General features: G+C 57.0%; 1 protein-coding gene across 3 annotated transcripts; it reads right to left on the bottom strand.

Moving 5' to 3' along the window:
* Positions 1-2,437: 2,437 nt before the first annotated feature.
* On the bottom strand, positions 2,438-15,858 carry FKBP8 (FKBP prolyl isomerase 8). 3 transcript variants are annotated; one of them, XM_032782814.2, is made up of 9 exons: positions 15,749-15,858; positions 14,808-15,137; positions 12,953-13,122; positions 12,004-12,092; positions 11,070-11,287; positions 10,220-10,392; positions 9,987-10,064; positions 4,506-4,634; positions 2,438-3,793 (listed from the first exon to the last, which is right to left on the bottom strand). In XM_032782814.2, exons 2-9 carry the CDS (start codon positions 15,106-15,108, stop codon positions 3,707-3,709), a joined length of 1,245 nt encoding a protein of 414 aa, XP_032638705.1. In that variant the 5' UTR covers positions 15,109-15,137; positions 15,749-15,858; the 3' UTR covers positions 2,438-3,706. The 3 variants fall into 3 exon arrangements, with proteins under 3 accessions (XP_032638705.1, XP_032638708.1, XP_032638706.1); XM_032782817.2 differs by having other exon boundaries at positions 15,717-15,806; XM_032782815.2 differs by having other exon boundaries at positions 15,668-15,757.
* Between the last annotated feature and the right edge of the window lie 1,705 nt (positions 15,859-17,563).

Below are 17,563 nucleotides of genomic sequence, written 5' to 3'. Positions count from 1 at the left end.
CACTTTGTTTATTGAAGTGGAACAGCAGCCACTGGGCACCCGGTGCTCTGCCCTATGGCAGAGAGCGCTGGCATCTGCAGTATTTCAGCCACAAGGGAGCCAGTGGTTTTCTGGACTCATCAGCAGGTTTGGGCCCAATGTGGCGCAGAGAACACCGTGGTTTCTGTGGCTGATGGTCTCCCACTGGCAGTGGAGAAAGGGCCAGGGTCCGACCGAGCTCCATGCTGCCAACTCCCTGGCACCATGGCACATCTCATGCTACCACCTGGGGTCCCAGAGGAGAGTCCCAGCTGCTTTCATGAAAAACACCAAGGAAGGGGCTCATTCTAATGGGTCCAGAGAAAAGTTTGGTCATGGGATGCAGGTAATGGCCCAGCAGCTCAGAACGCAGCAGGCAAAGGAAGAGCCCAACCCTGAGTCCCCTGCACTGTTCCCACTGCAGTGCACTCTGCCTGCCTTGTAGCAGACACCGACATGGGCCTAGCCTGCGAGTGGGGCTGCCAGATGTGGAGAGGCTTTCAGGAGTGCTGGGGACTCACTCAGCAGCTCCCCCAAAGGGCTTTCCCAATGGGCATGGCCCATGTGGCACTCCCCCTGGTCTCACCTGACGGGAGAGGGCCCCAAGAAGAGACAGTGCCATGCTGCAGAGCCACCTGGCCAGAAACAAAGCTCTGCTCTGCAGACCGCAGGGTACAGGTGCCCATGGGCGGACAGAGGCTGGGGTGAATCGTGGCTCCAGTGCCCGGCAACCTGGCCTGCAGGTGGACTTGGTTTCCTTGCACAGCAGCTGAGAGCCATGTGTGTGAGAGGTAAATACAGGGGCAGGTGCAAGAGTGTGACAGCAAACCAGAAATCCCCATCCCTGCCCTCTGGAAGGGATATGTGGGGGATGGATCCACCTGTGCAGGGCCCAGGGTGGCTGCCCCAGCTGCAGGAGGCTTTTCCCACCAGGCTGTGAGGTACTGGACACGTCCTGATCCCAGCAGTGCATGTCTGCAGTCCAGCCCGCAGCTCCGCTGGTGCAATTGGCCATTCTCCCCCTTCCCTGAGGTGCTGGGACCCCAAAGGCGTTTCCTGGGAAGGGCTGCCTGGCCCTGCCATCTGACTGAAAGATTCTGGGTGTTGGAGAAGGTGCCAGCAAGACAGGCCTGTTCCCCCATCTGTTCGCCCCCACCCCTGCACAGGGGCTGGGTCTCTGCCAAATGCTTTTCCTCCTCAGGTCTGAGCAGCACTGTCCCGGCCTGTCCCACGTATTTAGCAGCAGTGAGAACAAACAAAGCTTCAGCCCCCCATTGCAACCTAAGCAACAGTGCCAGCAGCACTGACTGCTCCCCTCTGCCCCCGAGGGGCCAGCTCCTGGGCCAGGGGTGCTCACGGTGCTGCTCAACCCCCTAGCCAGCTGTCCAGGGAAGCCAACACAGCCGCCCTGCCCCTCATCAGCCACTGCCCCAGCACCGCTCAGAATCCCCCTCCCACTGCCTGGACCATCTCTCCCCGCTGGCCCAAGGCAGATCTCCAGCCAGCAAAGCCCCACAGCCAGCTCCCCTTACAGAAGAGGGGCTGGGTATTTCCTGAGCCCCAATTAAAGACAAGAGTTTTCCCCTTTGTCTACTAGCAGTAAATATGCCTGATGGGATGTTAGATGGGGTGGGATCTGAGTTACTACAGAGAATTCTTTCCTGGGTGCTGGCTAGTGAGTCTTGCTCGCATGCTCAGGGTTTAACCGATCACCATATCTGGGATAGGGAAGGAATTTTCCTCCAGGGCAGATTGGCAGAAGCCCTGGGGGTTTTTGCCTTCTTCTGCAGCCTGGGGCACAGGTCAGTTGGTGGAAGATTCTCTGCACCTTGAAGTTTTTAAACCACGATTTGAGGACTTCAATGGCTCAGACATAGGTTAGAGGTTTGTTACAGGAGTGGGTGGGTGAGATTTTGTGGCCTGCATTGTGCAGGAGGTCAGACTAGATGATCATAATGGTCCCTTCTGACCTTAAAATCTATGAGTCTATGAAGACATGGGGGGGGGGGGGGGGGCGCTGAGGGCCAAGGAGGATGGGCTGAAAGGCACGTGGGGGAGACACACCCCCCGCCCCAAGGGGACAGCCTGGACTACATGCTGCAAGTTGGATGCTTGCACAGCAAGTGTTTCCAAGGACCAGCTGTGGCTCCTGGCCAGGGGAGGGTCTCCCCTCGCACTCCATCCCTCCCTGCTGGCCCAACAGAGAATCCAACAGGTCCCTCCTCTGGGAGGAGCCAGACCTAGACCTGAACCAAGGGGGGCATGGATGGGCAGGGTAAATAATCACCCCCCAGCTTGTGGCCACAGCTGCTGCCTCTGCCCCATTCACAGCCCCTGGTGCGAGGGCCAGGCGGTTACAGCCAGGTCTCGCCCCTGCCCCAGCAGGACAGAAACCCAAAGCAAGGAAGAGGCCCAGCTCTGGAGGAGACACAGTTGTGACTTGTTCTTTTATTGGAGGGTTTTCACAGTTGATTGGAGGGGAATAGTACTTTGACTCTGTAGAAGCGCAGCTGGTAGGACAGTACGGACACACAGAAGACATAGGCCCTGCTGCCCAGTGGGGAGGGAGACAGAGCAGCTGGGAAATCCAGGACCAAGGCTGGAAAGAGATACAGTCAGAGGGGAAATACCCTCCCTAGGGGACCCGTAGAGAGATCAAAGCCCTGGGCACCAGCAGGATGAAATGGACACACAGACATTTTGTCCCTGCACCATTCCTGCCACATGGCGTTTTGCTTCCAGAGGAAATCTCACGCTCCCAAGACAGTTCTTGGCCATGGCACACTGGACCCCACCCTGTGGTAAAGAGGGCAGCGGGGTGCGCATGAAGGCTGAGGGGCAGGGCGTGCTCCAAGAGAGCCCCCCCATCCCTGATGTACCAGCGAGAGCTCTGCTGGAGGGGCTGTATGCTCCTACCCAGCCCCACTGCCCAAGGGATCCAGGGACAGGGCCAAGGTGCCACCTTCCAACACCCCGGGGAGCCTGTCGCAGAGCATGGTGGCTGCAATGGCACTAGAACCCTTTACAACAGGAAAATCAGCCCTCACCCATAGGCACAGCTCCCAGCTCCCTGTAACTAAGGGGATGGGGTGCTGAGTGCATGCCCTCCCCTACAGCCACATGGAGAGCATCCCCCACCATGGACCTCGGCTCTGCAGAACAAGAGTCATGGCCACACAAGCCCTGCCTGCTCTACCCTTCCCCAGAAACAGCTGCATCCCTTAACATAGAGTGGTTCTTTAGGGGAGCCCTTCCTTGCCTAACCATCAGAAGGGGGCAGATGGCACCAGAAGTTACTGCTCTGCTGGCACCAGGTCGCAGGTTCCGCGGGATAGGACAATGACGGACCAGCAGTCAAGGTGCAGAGATGCTGGGCTGTTCATCCCACACGCAGAGGGCTCACCCACCCTGGGCATCTCCACCTGGCCTGCCGTCCCTCCACTCATGCCCCATCCTGCTGCAAAGGTGTCACCGCAACTGCTGCTGGCCAGGACCCTCAGGCAAAGGAGGTTGATTCTGTGATTTACAATCAGTGGGAAGGGGGAGTGGAGCAACGCACAGAGCCCCAGCTCCGCTCTAGGGAGAGAAAAATCAGACAGTCCTCACCGGGGCAGATCTGGAGGTGCCGGGGCAGCTGGTGAACAGATTGGGGTGTGGCACAGCTCCTTCGGCCTCTCCGCAGACTACGCTAATTCCTTGCGGCTATGACGACGGACAAGGCCACGCCACCGAGCGCTACAGCTGTTGCGCCGAAGAGCCACTTCCAGGGAATAGACTGGAGGGGAAGGAAAGAGCCACGAATGTTAGAGGAGAGCCAGCCAAGCCAGCCGGGGGTGCTCCAGGGGTAGTCCACCCTTGACAGGAATTCGTTAGAACCCCGCTGGCTCTGGGGCCCAAAAGCAGCATGGAAAGAGCAGGAGGGACCAGTCCTGTGCCTGCCACATGGGGGGGTTGGCAACCCCAATCCTAAATTGGGGTGCAGGGAGGTTCCCTGCCCCAAGAGCATTTGGGCAAAGCAGGGCATGACTGGCAGCCTGTGCGGAGTAGAGAAGGGGAGGGGGCTCCCTTTATCTGGCCAGGGGCGGTGCCATCAAGTGGACCGATGGCGTTGCAGCTCTCTGGGCTGCCAGATCGGGAGCCATGCCTCTGCCCCACCTGCAGCCTGCCCCCTCACAACCAGCCACAACCAGCAGGCACCTCTGCCCTCTCTACCACAGACCCCTCTAGCTGGCAGCTCCAGATTCAGCTCAGAGCCTGGCACTCAACAGCAGTTTCTCTGGCACGTGCTGGCTCTGTGCTGACTAGGAGAGCCCCAGCAGGGCTCACGCACTCTGCAGCCTGCTCCGCCAGCACGTGGGGGCACAGGGAGTGGCAGCCAGAACACAGCAAGCACGGAACGATTCAGGGAGCCAGGAGAGATCTCAGAGGCCCCAGCACATTGCTGCTTTCCCAGGCTCTTTCCCACCCCCGCATCCTCCACTACTCACCCGGGGCGCCTTGTCTTTGCACGGTGCAGTGGTGCTGGCGTTCCCCAGCATCTTCCTGTACATTGCCGTCTCCACGTTCTTCTGCTCCGCATGTTTCTTCACCAACTTGGAGAGCTCCGCATGGATAGTCTGGGAGCGAGACAGCCAGGCACACATAAGACGCCAGCCCCACTTCCCCTCTCCAGCCAGCTCCCAGGGCGCTCTGCACACGGGAGCAGGGAGGAAAGAGCAACACAACAGCCCTGCGAGGACACAGAGCCAGCAGCCCCTCAGAGACAGGCTCTGCCAAACTGGGTGTCCGAGGGCTGCACAGAGGAGCTCAGACATCAAGGCTGCGCCACCCCCCTGGGCAGCGGAAGCCATCTGTGCCCAAGCCGCCTCGCCCCACTGCCACCTAGTCCCCACTCTGAGCAGGGGCAGCACACCCAGGCTGCTCAGTTCAGGCAGGCCAGGCCTCTGCCTGGGAGAGCAGGCAGCTCAGAACAATGACTCCTGAGTATGTGTCTTGCTGTACAGCAAGACACATCACTTCTGTGCCTCAGTTTCCCATCTCTGAGAGCCTCACGTGTGAGTGACAGGGCCTTGTATTTACTCCAGCCCTCTAGAGCAAGGGTTCCCAAACTGGGGGTCAGGACCCCTCAGGGGGTGGCAAGGTCATGGGGGGGTCATGAGCTGTCAACCTCCACCTTAAACCCCACTTTGCCTCCAAGACTTATAATGGTGTTAAATATATTTAACAGTGTGTTTAACTTATGGGGGGGGGGTCACATTCAGAGGCTTGCGATGTGAAAAGAGTTGCCAGTAAAAAAGAGTTTGAGATCCGCTGTTAGAGGGCGAGATGCACCCTAGTGGTGGGTAACAAAGCCACACCTTTGCAGTTGGTCTGCCGGAGCCCCACCCTGGAGCAAAGTCCTGCTATAATTCCTCTTCCCCCCAGCCCCGCCACCAAACCAGATCCCTCCACGAGCACGTGGCTCAGCCTGGCTCCATCAGCCGCAACAGGCCCATCACAACCCCTGGGGATTGCTGCTTGCCCTGCCTGGCTGGGGCTGCTGGTCAGGCCATGGAATCCCCAGCAGAGGAGAAGGGAACCAGCAAGGGCAGGACAACAGGAGGGTCCCAGGCAAAGCAGGTCCTGCGGCTTCCAGCCTCTTCCAGGGTGGAGCTGCAGCCAGTGCCACAACTGTTATGGCAGGACACTGCTGTCAGGCTCAGGCCTGAGCTCCTGGCAGGTGCTGGGCATGGCAGCCTAGCCAGGCTGCCCCCAGGTCCCACTATTTTCTGTGAGATTCATGGGGCTGGGAGCAGAGACCCGGCTTGGGAGGAGGGAAAGCAGCCCAGGCTTGGAGTAAACACATCAATGCAGGGGCGGCTCTAGACATTTTGCCGCCCCAAGCATGGAAGGCCCGCTGGTCCCACACTTTGGTCCGCCAAAGCCGCGGGACCAGCGCACCCTCCGCAGGCGTGCCACCGAAGGCACCCTGCCTGCTGCCCTCACGGCGCCAGCAGAGCGCCCCCTACGGCTTGCCGCCCCAGGCACGCGCTTGGAGAGCTGCTGCCTGGAGCTGCACTGCATCTAAGAGACATGTGGACCAGGGTCAAGCGAGAGCGGAGCAGAGGCTGGCCCACCTCAGCCAGTGAAGGTACACAGCAGTATGGGGCTGCACTAGCCCACGCCCCTAGGGTCAAGCCGCGTGGCCCATCCGTCACAGTCTATGAAGCAGCCCTTCAGCATAGGGCAATATGGCCTAGCGGCCAGAGTCTACAAAGCATTGCGGCAGCCCTGGTAGCGGGGTCTGGGCCCACCTGACCACACCAGGCCCTAACTCAGCGCAGGGGTCCTACAGAAACATGCCGAGTTCCCCCAGGTGGGACATTCCACTCATCACCCTCCCTGGGTCACTTCCTACCAGAGCCTGTGTTGGAGTTTCCCCTGTGCTTGGCAGGGCCAGTCGTCCCCAGGGTTTCCTCCAGTTGTCGGGGGTGCAGGCGGGCCATGGACGGCTTGGATTCCTGGTGCGGTCAGAGGCTGTGGCTGGCCCTCCACAGGAGCTTCCCAGGCAGGTCCTTCCCCTGCAGCCTCCAGCCCAGAATGAGCTGGTCTGCCTCCCTTTATAGAGCATGCCCAGTGTTGCCAGGGAGGCGGGACTTCCGCTGTCAATACCTGGGGCTTAACTCTGTCTGGGCTAGTGTGGGGTAAACAGACCCCATCACAGGGGCTTTACGGGAAAGCAAGAGTGAAGGGAAGAGCGAGATGGCTGGACGGATGGATGGACACACCAGAACCCCATCCCCCCCAATAGCTCTGAAGAGACGGAACGGATGTCAGATTCCATCCTTCCTGGAAGCCGAACCTGTCCCTGCTCACTAGGTATAAGGGCCCATCGGAAGGGGACTTTGGCTGGGCGAGAGGCCAAAGGCCACCTTGCGGGAAGCGGCACTGTGTGCTGATTGGAAAAGGACTTTTTTTTGGTTGTAAATGAGAAACTCTCTGTCCAAGACACCAAGAACGGCAGCAATGCAGCAGTGTTTGTTCAGATTCCCACCAGAGAGACTGGACAAGGGAGGAGAGGGTCAGTTAAGATCAGCCGGAAGTTGGACTCTAGCAGGATCCGTCAAGCCCCTGCCAGTCTCTTTAGCGTGGTCACCCGGCTGCTCTAAGAAGCAGTGACAAAATTTAGTGGATTCTGCGACTGAAATCCACTCCCTCCTGACCTGCATCCCTGGGAGCACCAGGAAGTTCCGCTGGAAAGCCCCGAGGTTTCACAAGAGGTACAGGCTAGTCCCTGCGCAGCATAGAACTCAGCACGCGGCCCGTATTGCCCTGTAGTCCTACCATCTTAGAGCTGAGCTAGGTTCAGACAAGAGAGGTTCGAGATCATTTAGGGGCATTTTCCCAGTACTTTGGGTGGCGAGAGGTCACTGTCTCAGCCCCACTCTCTGGGATACAGCAGTAATAGCCCCCGCCCCACGGGCTGAGGATTCCTAGCGGCCACTAGCCGGCTCCCAAAGCCCACATCAGAAGAACTAGAACAGAGTCGAGTGCGGACAAGACACACACCCAGGGCCTGGAAAGAGTCAGGTATTTGGCTTCCGGCCTTTGCCACTTGTGTAGTGGGACTGCGCCCTCTGCTGTGGGAAGCTGGATACTTGTCTCTTCACAGCAGGCTATCCCACGAAGTGGCTTTGTAAAGGCACATGGCATGGTGAAAAGTACCTGGACTCCTGTTATTTATCCTGGGTGTTTCTAAGACTCAGCTAATTTAAAAGATCCAAGTTTGCTGTTCCCCACTGATGGGCTCTCCCCGTGACTTCTCTCATTTGGAGCAATGAGTCGGGGGCGTCTTGCTTTGGTTCCTGTACGCTAGCCGAGCACTGCAGGGGAAGAGCTCTTCTTTGACAAGCTATGCAGAATTTCCAGTTTCTGCCTTTCATGGAAAGAGATTTAGGCTCTGGAAAGAGGAGCCTTTCAAAAAACAGCCTTTCGAGCCAAATTTAATCTGACTGTTTCCAAAGTAATAAAAATCAGTGGCGCCCAAGAGAAGATTGGATTCCAGACGGTGTATTTAAGATGCTTTTGAGAGTGAAATGCAACAAGTTAGCCCAGTGATTGCTGCTTGTCCAAACCCCACAGGCTGTCTGCCAGATCGGTCCTGTTAGGAGGGTGTCACGTCCAATAGCTTTCATGAGAGTTGCGAGCCCATGAGGAATTCTTGGGTGCAGTCCCTTGCTGTGCAGCAAGACATCGCCAGAGCAGAATCTGCCCCCGTGGGGGGAAGGAATTAGACAGAGCCTCCTTTTCACCTACTCTATTTGAAGAGTTAGAATCTGGCACCTCCACATAGAGGCTAAAGAGAGAGCCTCTCCACCCCACAGGATACTTGAAAGAAACTGGAACAAAGGACAGTGTGCAAGGGGTTGAGTGATTGCTGGACCCAGGCTAAAAGGAGTTTAAGTTTGTAAAAGGGAGCACTCTGGAACTGTTGAGGATCTTATCTGTATTGTTTGATTTTATTTTATTTTGCTTGGTGACTTAATTTGTTCTGTCTGTTACTACTTGGAACCACTTAAATCCTACTTTCTGTATTTAATAAAATCATTTTTTACTTATTAATTAACTCAAAGTATGTATTAATACCTGGGGGAGCAACAGCTGTGCATCTCTCTCTATCAGTGTTATAGTGGGCGAACAATTTATGAGTTTACCCTGCATAAGCTCTATATAGGGTAAAACAGATTTATTTGGGTTTAGACCCCATTGGGAGCTGGGCATCTGAGTGTTAAAGACAAAAACACTCCTGTTAACTGCTTTCAGGTAAACCTGCAGCTTTGGGGCAAGTAATTCAGACCCTGGGTCTTTGTTGGAGCAGGGAAGGGTGTCTGGCTCAGCAAGACAGGGTGGTGGGGCCCTGAGCTGGCAGGGAAGGCAGGGGTAGAAGTAGTCTTGGCACATCAGGTGGCAGCTCCCAAGAGGGTTTCTGTGATCCAACCCATCACAAACACCACCTCTCTTCCTAGCAGAGATGCCCCCTTTTACACTGTAGGCTCTTTGGGGCAGGGATCGTCATTCACTAGGTTTGTACAGCCCCTAGCACACTGGGCCCATCTTATCTGTGGCCTTTAGGTGCCACAGGGATATAAAGTCTAACACCTCTGCAGTGAAGTGCCCACTGAGATGCCTTTTCATAGTCAGGGGCACTCGCTGACAGACAGGGAGCGCTCATCCCCAGAGCAAAGCCCTACTCTGCTCTCTGCCCTGCCACATGGAGTGTTTGTGTTTTCTGCCCTGGTCCACGATCCTCACTGCCATCCGGGGTATTTCCAGGCTGCCTCAGGGCTTCCACTCCTGCAGCAGGAAATTCTCTACCCAGAGCTCGTCCCGGCCCATGTGCTGAACTGGAGTCTAGCTCTATGGGGCTGCTCCCAGGGCAGTCATGCCCTGAGTGCCAAGCAAGGAGCCAGGGCTTGCTTCCCGCCCCACCTCCTGCAATGATGGCCCAAGACACTGGAAGTTGCTGGGCTGGAACCATCCATGGAGGGGGCATTTTTAACAAAGCCTAGGCTGGAGGGGGCCATGCCTGCCATGGGACTTGATTCTGGGGGCAAAGGAGAAAGGGGAAAAAGCAGAGACCCAGTAGATCCGTTTTCCCATCTGTAGCCAGAGCAGGTTCAGTCTCTGCACTACGCAGTGTGAACACACACCATATGGCACCACTGAATCTGAGCCCCCAGGAGACACTGCCTGCCTCGCATGGGCCAGCAGAGCAGCACTGACCTGCTGCAGTCGGCCTCCCCATGCCAGGATCGCTGGCAACAAGAACACAGAGTCTCAGTGACGCGATGCCACACAACCAGGAGCCTGGCGGCTCCAGCAGGGAAAATCCTCAGCTGGTTGCTCGCTTCCATCCCAGCAGGCAGAGGAACCCGCTACCCAAGCCCAATGCAGCAGCAGCCCAGCCAGCAGCGGGCACAGCAGCCTACCTTGTTTGATGGCTCCAGCTTCAAAGCTGCTTTGAGGAGTGGTATAGCCTCGCTGTACTCTCCCTGCTGTGCCAGCACCTGGAAGACAAGACAAGCCACAAAGCTGAGCAGAGAGGCCCTGGCCACCCCCAGTGGACATGCTCTCACCCAGGCCGCGAGAGGCCAGAGTCTCCATCTGACGCTCCCGTTGCCAAAGGGAGGGGGCCTCATGCAGCACAGAGCCCCACCCTTACCTTCCCCTTGCGGAAGAGGGCCTTGATGTTCTCCGGCTGGTGCTCCAGGACTTGGGTGCAGGATCTCAGAGCAGCCTCATAATGGTCCAGCTTGAGCTGAGAAGCTGCCAGGTTGTTGAGGCATTTCACCTTCACCTCCAGCAGCTCAGCCTCCTCCTCCGGCCTAAAGTTGACTGCAGAGATCCCAGAGCTGAATTACATCTGCAGTACAGCTGCTTTCCAACCCTGCTCCAGTTCCCTTCGTTTTGCATTGCAGGGAACCCACCTCCCTATCCTGCAAGCCATGGAGGTGTCTAGACCTCACCTGGGCCACCAAGAGCCCAGGAGGGTTACCCCTGGGGGAGCTCCAATAGGCCGCTGCTGGGCTCTGGGCAGGGCAGAGAGGAGCCAGCCTCTGCTCCAAGGGGCTCACAGCCACGGACACACCAACAGAGGGTGCCCATGGAGACCCGGATCTCAGAATCATGCTGCTATGGTTGCTCACAGGGGATGCTGGGTGAGGAGCAGGTGGGCAATGAAGGAAGCAGGCTGTAAAGCCACCAAACCCTGCTTTCCAAAAAATCTCCCCTGGCACTGCAGGAGTGCCCCAGGCAAGGAGGCATCTCAGAGGGCAACAGCTCCCAAGAGACACAGGCTGCCAGGAGACCCAGCTCCCGCGCTGGGGACTCCCCGGCTCAGGCCAGGAGACACTGTTCGAAGAGCAGTGTGTCCCAGAGGGGCCAGCATCACACACGAGGACGAGGAGGGCTGAGCCGAGTGGTGGTGGAGACACCTCAGATGTGCAGTAACTCCACTTCCCAGAGCCCCACTGCCTGGGCAGGACTGGCTGACCCCAGGGCAGGGCAGGTACCTTTGGAACTGGAGTCAATGGTCCTCAGGGCGATATCGTAGGAGTTGATGGCCAGCACGTAGTCTGCCTGCTGGTAGTAGAAGTTCCCGCGTTCCCGCTTGCGATTGGCCAGCTGGATTTTCTCTCTCCCATGGAGGAGCTCCAGGTCGGGAGCGTCCTGCACGGCCAGCAGCTGAACTTCCAGGGTGAGGACTGCGTGGGGCGGGATGTCAGGGCTCCTGCTCACATGATGGAGGAGATGCGATGGCACCTCTTGCAGGAGGAAGAATGGGCCCAGCCCAGGCTGCTGTGGCTCTGGGGCCAGCAACGCTATCGCTCTGCATCAGAGCTGCCCAGCGCCAGCTGCTGCCCCCGAACACCCCCGGGCTGCCGAGGAGCCATGCAGATTCAGCACTGGGGAAAGGTGCACCCCAAAGACTGACATGTGCGGAGGCAGCCAGACCAGGGAGGGCAGCAGAACAGACCCTGTTGCCAGCTATGCCTCATTCCCGCCCTGGAGAAATCCCACCCCACCCCGACTGACACCTGGGCTTATCTACTGGGACTGCGGCTGGGGGGTGAACCGCGCTGGGGACACGTCGATGAGGAACCGTAACAAGACCAACCAGGAGCACTGCCAGCTTTTTTGGCGCTCCAGGCGGCGGAAGATCCCGCCCCCGAAATACCAACGAAGACCAGGGTGGCCAAACATCTGGCCGAGCAGTCACCGCCCCCCAAATGTTAGCACCCTGGCCGACCGCCCAGGTCATCTAATGGGTTGAGCCAGCCCTGAGACCAACACCTCCTCTCACTCTCCGCACGGCAGAGACTCCAGGCTTTGGCCTCGCTGCTGCAGGCCAGAGGCCGCACCGGCTAAGCCTCCTCTCCAAGGATCCCCCCGCTCCCTTTGGTCCTGCTGTGGTTACCTCTTCACAAGTCCCAGGACCCCACTCACCTGCCCTGCGGGCCGTAGCAGTACTTGGCATCCGACATGATCAAGGCAGTTTCTCCCATTTCCATCAGCTGTGCACACAGGTCTAGGGCCTGCAGGGACCCAGAGTTCAGAGGGAGGTCAGCGGAGGGCCCTCTCTGCACGGGAGCGGGTGGTCATGGATTCAAATCCCACAGCCAGACTTGGGCTCCTCCCCAGAGGGCTGCTGTAGTGTGGGCAAAGGGGCTGTTCTGCTGGATAGGCCATTAAACCAGCACAGAGCAGCTCAGCATGCAGGCCGGACAGGCACCAGGCAAACCAGAGTGAACATGGCACAATGCAGGGACAGAGCAGGGCAGGGCAAGAGGGCATCAGCCTGTAGGTCCCAGAATTGGGTCTCTGCACAGAGCACCGGGTCAATCGGCCAAAGCGACCAGGTGTCTTCGAGCAAGGCAGGGAGCCCCGCTGCCAAGGCAGGCAAAGGAAGCACTCACACAGCTCCTGTGGGTCGCCAGGGAGGATGCGCTCCCGCTCCACCTCCCCTCTCTCCCCGAGTTCTTAGAGGAGCTGCCAGCTGCCAAATCCACAGAGCTACATGGCAGCTGGGCGTAAGATAAATGGCCTCTGCCTCATGGGGATAAAGAAGAAATTTTCTGGGCCTTCCTCCCTTGCACTGCCCCACATACAGCATTCCTCAATTAGCCAGGTGCATTATGGAGATGACAAAGGAACAAGAGCTCTCCCTGGAGCACCAGGTGTCTGCAGTCACTTGGGGCAGGCAGGATACTGGGCCCAGAGGAAGCAGGAGTCTGACTCACACCGGGCCCTCCCACCTGAACTTTCCCAGATCAATGAACCAGGCTTTGCACACAGGCTGGGTTCCCCCAGGCAGGTCAGTGCTGTGCAGAGATTCTTCTCCTCCCCTGCTCCAAACACCTCCAGAGCACACAGGCCTCAGCCACCTTGCATCTACCTGCATGACGTCGCAGTCTCCCAAGGTGAAGGAGAGGCTGGGATTGTCCTCCACCACGCTGCCATCCTCCAGCATCGCCTTAAGTCGGACAGTGACATCCTGGCCTTTGCGTGGCCGGCTCTCCACGCCTTGACCTGGCACTAGAGTCTTCTTCTTGAGTAAGCCACTCCCTGGACAGACAGACAGGAGCCAGAAGCACATCACAGCCAGCGGGAGGGAGAAAGGCTGTCTTGGCTCATGCCGCCCACCTCTACTTGGGTTTAAAGTAGGAAGGCAGGCAGCCAAATTGGCACATTCCCACTAGGGAGCTGATGCCGGGCTCAGAGCTGGCCACGCAGCCACTGCTCCCGTGGCTCATGTTGACAAGAATGTGGTGGCCCTGAAGAACCACTGGATTCACAGCCTTGGGGAACCAAGGCTCCTGGATACAGACACCGAGGAGGGAGAACGGGACAAAGCAAACTCACCCCCAGCAACCACCACCAACCTGTTACTATCCTGCCAGGGAGGGACTGGGCTAGAGACAAGAGGGAGGGTTCACGCTCCATGCCTCTCTGCTGAGACGTTAGCTGTGGGACGCCACTTACCTCCCGGGGGCGGGGGCTGCGTCTCGCTCAGCACTTTGTAGGTTCCAAGGCCAGAAAGCACCGTTGTGATCAGCTACTCTGAGCTCCCAGGTAACAGAGACCAGAAACCTGCCCCTGTTCATTCTAGAGTAGCTCTTTGTATTTAGCCATCGGGACAATTTACCAAGGGTCACGGGGGAGTCTCTATCACTGGCCACTTTTAAATCAAGACTGGATGTTTCTCTAACCAATCTGCTCTAGGGATTATTGGGGGGGCAGGTCTCTGGCCTGTGTTCTGCAGGGGGTCAGACTAGGCTCATTGTGATCATCTTTCTGACCTTAGGATCTATAAAACTTTTGGAAAATCATCCAATCTTGACTTTAAAATCACCAGCGATCGAGAATCCACTTCACCCCTTGGTAAATGAGTTAATGACTCTCACTGTTGAAAATTTACAGCTTATTTCCAGTCTGAATTGGTCTGGCTTCAACTTCCAGCCCTTCGGTTGTGTTACATCGTCCCCTAGTCTGCTGTGCTGAAGAGCCCATCATCAGATCTCTGTTTCCAGGTAGGGACTTAGACAGACCAAGTCTTCCTTAACCTCTTTGGTGTGACAAACAGACTGAGCTTCCAAGTCCCTCCCGGAGGGGCACATCATCAAATCCTTTCATCAGCCTCGTGGCTTTTCTCTCTAAGTATGAGCATTCTTCCTGAACTTTGGGCACCACCGCTGGACGCAGGATTCCAGCCGCGGTCACACCAGTGCCAAGTGCAGAAGTGACATAACCTCTCTGCACCCACTCACCATCCCCCCGTTTGTGCTTCCCAGGATGGCATTAGCCCTTTTGCCACAGCGTCTCACTGGGTGCTCTCGTTCAGGGGATTAGCCACCACAGTCCCCAGATCTTTTTCTTCTTGGGAAGCTCTAGCACACTCTGAATGCTGCGGTGATCCAGGCCAACAACCTGCATACTGCTGGAGGCTGGGCCAAGACCTCTCCTGAATGAACGCACACCTGATTCACAGGAGGCACTGTAATCAAACCGCAATGACTGCTGACACCTGACCGGGGTACAGACAGGCCAAAGGCTCCATAGCGAGGCATCTGCCACATCTTCGGGCCCCCTTTCCCACACCACTACAGCATCTCCTGCCAGCTCCAGAGCTGCTGCCAGGGGCACATGGGAGCCCTGACATCAGCTTGCTTGCCCTCACTGGGAGGCAGGGAGAAGGGGAAGGGCTTACGATAACAGGAAACAGCATGGCATCTTCCTACACAGGATCTTACCCAAAACATCAAGCCACTCCTCAGCTGCCTGGGGCATATCGGAGGCCTCCTCTGGGGCTTGCTCTGACTCAGGTGCCTGGGTGTCATCTCTGGCTGGTGGGGTCCTTCCTGTCCCTATGTCCTCCAAAGGGGGGAGTTCACTCAAGTCGTCATCGTCGTCATCCTCATCGAGGACTTCGAAGTCCTCCCCATTGTCCAGCATGGAGGCGCTGGCCTTGGCGAGGCCTGGCGAGCTGAGATCGATGCTGGTGTCAGCCCAGTCAGGGAAGCCATCAGTCGGACCCTCCCCTCCAGAAGCCATGGCAGAGAGGTGAGGCGAGGATCAACTAACTAGGAAGTAAAGACAGAAGAGGATGTTTTGTTTGGGGTTTTTTCCCCAGAGGGAGATTAAGAAGAACCGTAGTTTGAGATTCAAGAGCTACCTTGAAACGGGGCCTTAGAACCCAGCTCCTGCCTCTCCGCAGCCTAGTGCCCTCGGGGAAGTCAGCACTCACACTCTGATAAACAGCGATCATCACTCAGCCACAGCCAGGGTCCGGGACCCTAAGCTACCACCAGAGGGTTTGCAAATGGCACAGAACCAAAGCACCTGAAATTCCCAGAGCCAGAAGCCCGGCATGGAAAAGTTAATCTGAGGCCGATCCCAGGATCGCTGCAACCACACATTTCCCTAACTTGTTTCCATTTATACCAAGACCTGGGAGCTGGGCTTCGCCGGGAGATGGAGCCTAAAGTGGCGCAGCATGGGGAGGAATGAGGAGCCATCAAGCTCACAGGCAGCAAAGAGCCTAACTGGCAGAAGGAAAATATTTCCCAGATCCAGATTCCACAGCAGGGCGGGTGGCACGTGAGCCTCTCACCAGGGTTTCAGAAAGGCCTGGCTGCCAAACACCCGGCAGTGGAGATTACCCTGGTGCTGGAGGAAGAAGGGCGGTTGGTACCTCCGGGCTGGGCTGCACCCTCAGGTAGGCTCTTGCTCTTCAGTCAAGGGGATAGTTCCAGAAGGCCAGCCATGCGGAGAGAGGTTTCATTCCTCTTTTCCAAGGTATCTTAAAATAAAATCAATCAATCAAGTTTGAGGAGTCTCTTGCAGAGTCTGAAATCCCCACCCAGCCCGTTTGGGCCCGATACCAGAGCGACCCATACACTGGGCTGCTTTAGAGCCAAGTATTGCAAAAAAAATCCCTGGGAAGAGGCGAATGAGTGATGCCACCAAGAGTCCAAGGGCAGAGATTAGGTCAACCCAGCTTCCCAGCCTGGCCTCACACTCAGAGCGTGGAGGACAAGCCAAGGCCTCAAAGAGAAACAACAGGAACCTTGTGTCTCCACCACAGAGCCCACTGCTGTTCTGGATACAGCAGAGAACACTCCCAGCACCAAGGGAGGCTTGTTCACAGCAAGAGCTCGGTCTGCGGGCAAATGCCATTCACTGGGAGCTGTTTATTACAAGCAAAGCACCGCGCTGAGGAAAGGCACCTGCCGCTAACAGCAAACACGCTAACAGGTCAGCTCCCAGCCAGGGCAGGAGAAGGGCCACGCACCCCTCTGCGCAGGGTCAGCCAGCTCACAGACGGAACAGGAACACCCTGGCTGCCATCAGACACAGTGCGAACCCAGCTCCACAGAGGACAGATGAGAGCAGAGTGCCCATCAACCTGGGCGGAGCAGAAGATGAACATGTAAGAGAACAGGTTTGGGATGGACAGGAAGAGACTGGTCTGGTGACAGCTGATGGAGATCAGGTGCCTTGGCATCCTCCTCTGGAGTAGGTGTCAGCCTTTCTGCCAGCTAATTACAGAAGCGAAACGAACGCTGGTCTTGGACACCAGCCCCAAAACAAAAGACGGCCCATGACCTACACTTGCAACTGGAGCTACTGAGGCAAACAGCTGTGGGGGTCATGTTCGGCAGCCATAGAGGGACTGTGAGCAGAGTCTGCAGCCCGAACACCCAGACAAGACCTACAGTGCCATGCCTAGCACCTTGGGGTCCCAGCCAGGAACTGAACTCCGAGGCCCTAATGCAATACACGTGATAGAAGATGCAGCTCAGAACTGCCCGCCCACCAGCTCGGGGCTCTAGGCTTGCCAGAGAGCATCCTTCTCCCTGTCTGGGCCCTTCCAGCCTCCTGGCTGAAGCACTATCATGCACCACACAGCAATGCCTGGCTCTAGCCATTCCTATCCACTACGGCAGGGGTTCTCAAAAAGGAGGCGTGACCCCTCAGGGGGTCTCAAGGTAATTACATGGGGGTCACGAACTGTCAGTTCTATGGGGCTGACAGCCCCAAGCCCCCTTTAAATTCCCCTCACCCCTGTTTTTAACTTATAAGAGGGGGTGATACTCAGAGGCTCATTGTGTGAAAGGGGTCACCAACGCAAGTCATTTGAAAACCACCACTCTACAGCAAAGGCACAGGCCAGAAAAGAGCCATGTTTTAGGAAGTTACTCCTCAGTGTCACACCCCACTCCCCAGTTATCGAAAGGCAAAGACTGGGGAGTTTTTAATAGAAGTTCTCTCTTCACCACTGCCACGGCTCATTTCCCTTTCCCTCGCTCTGGAACGAGGAAAGATGCTCAGATCTATAGTGATGAGGACCAGGTAAGTAGGGAGGATAATGATCCTGACTGTCTCCCATCCTTAGTCCCTGGCCTGAAAGGCTGAACAGTGTAAATCAAAGGCCCGTCTCACACTGCAAATCAGTGCAGCACTCAGCACCGGGGGCCTCTCGGAGCTGCCTCACTAGAATAATGAA

Source organism: Chelonoidis abingdonii, chromosome 11, assembly GCF_003597395.2.
Source record: "Chelonoidis abingdonii isolate Lonesome George chromosome 11, CheloAbing_2.0, whole genome shotgun sequence".
In the NCBI taxonomy this organism is placed as follows: Eukaryota; Metazoa; Chordata; order Testudines; family Testudinidae; genus Chelonoidis; species Chelonoidis abingdonii.
The sequence above is the reverse complement of the archived record's forward strand: the minus strand, read 5'-3'. Positions and strand labels throughout refer to the sequence as shown.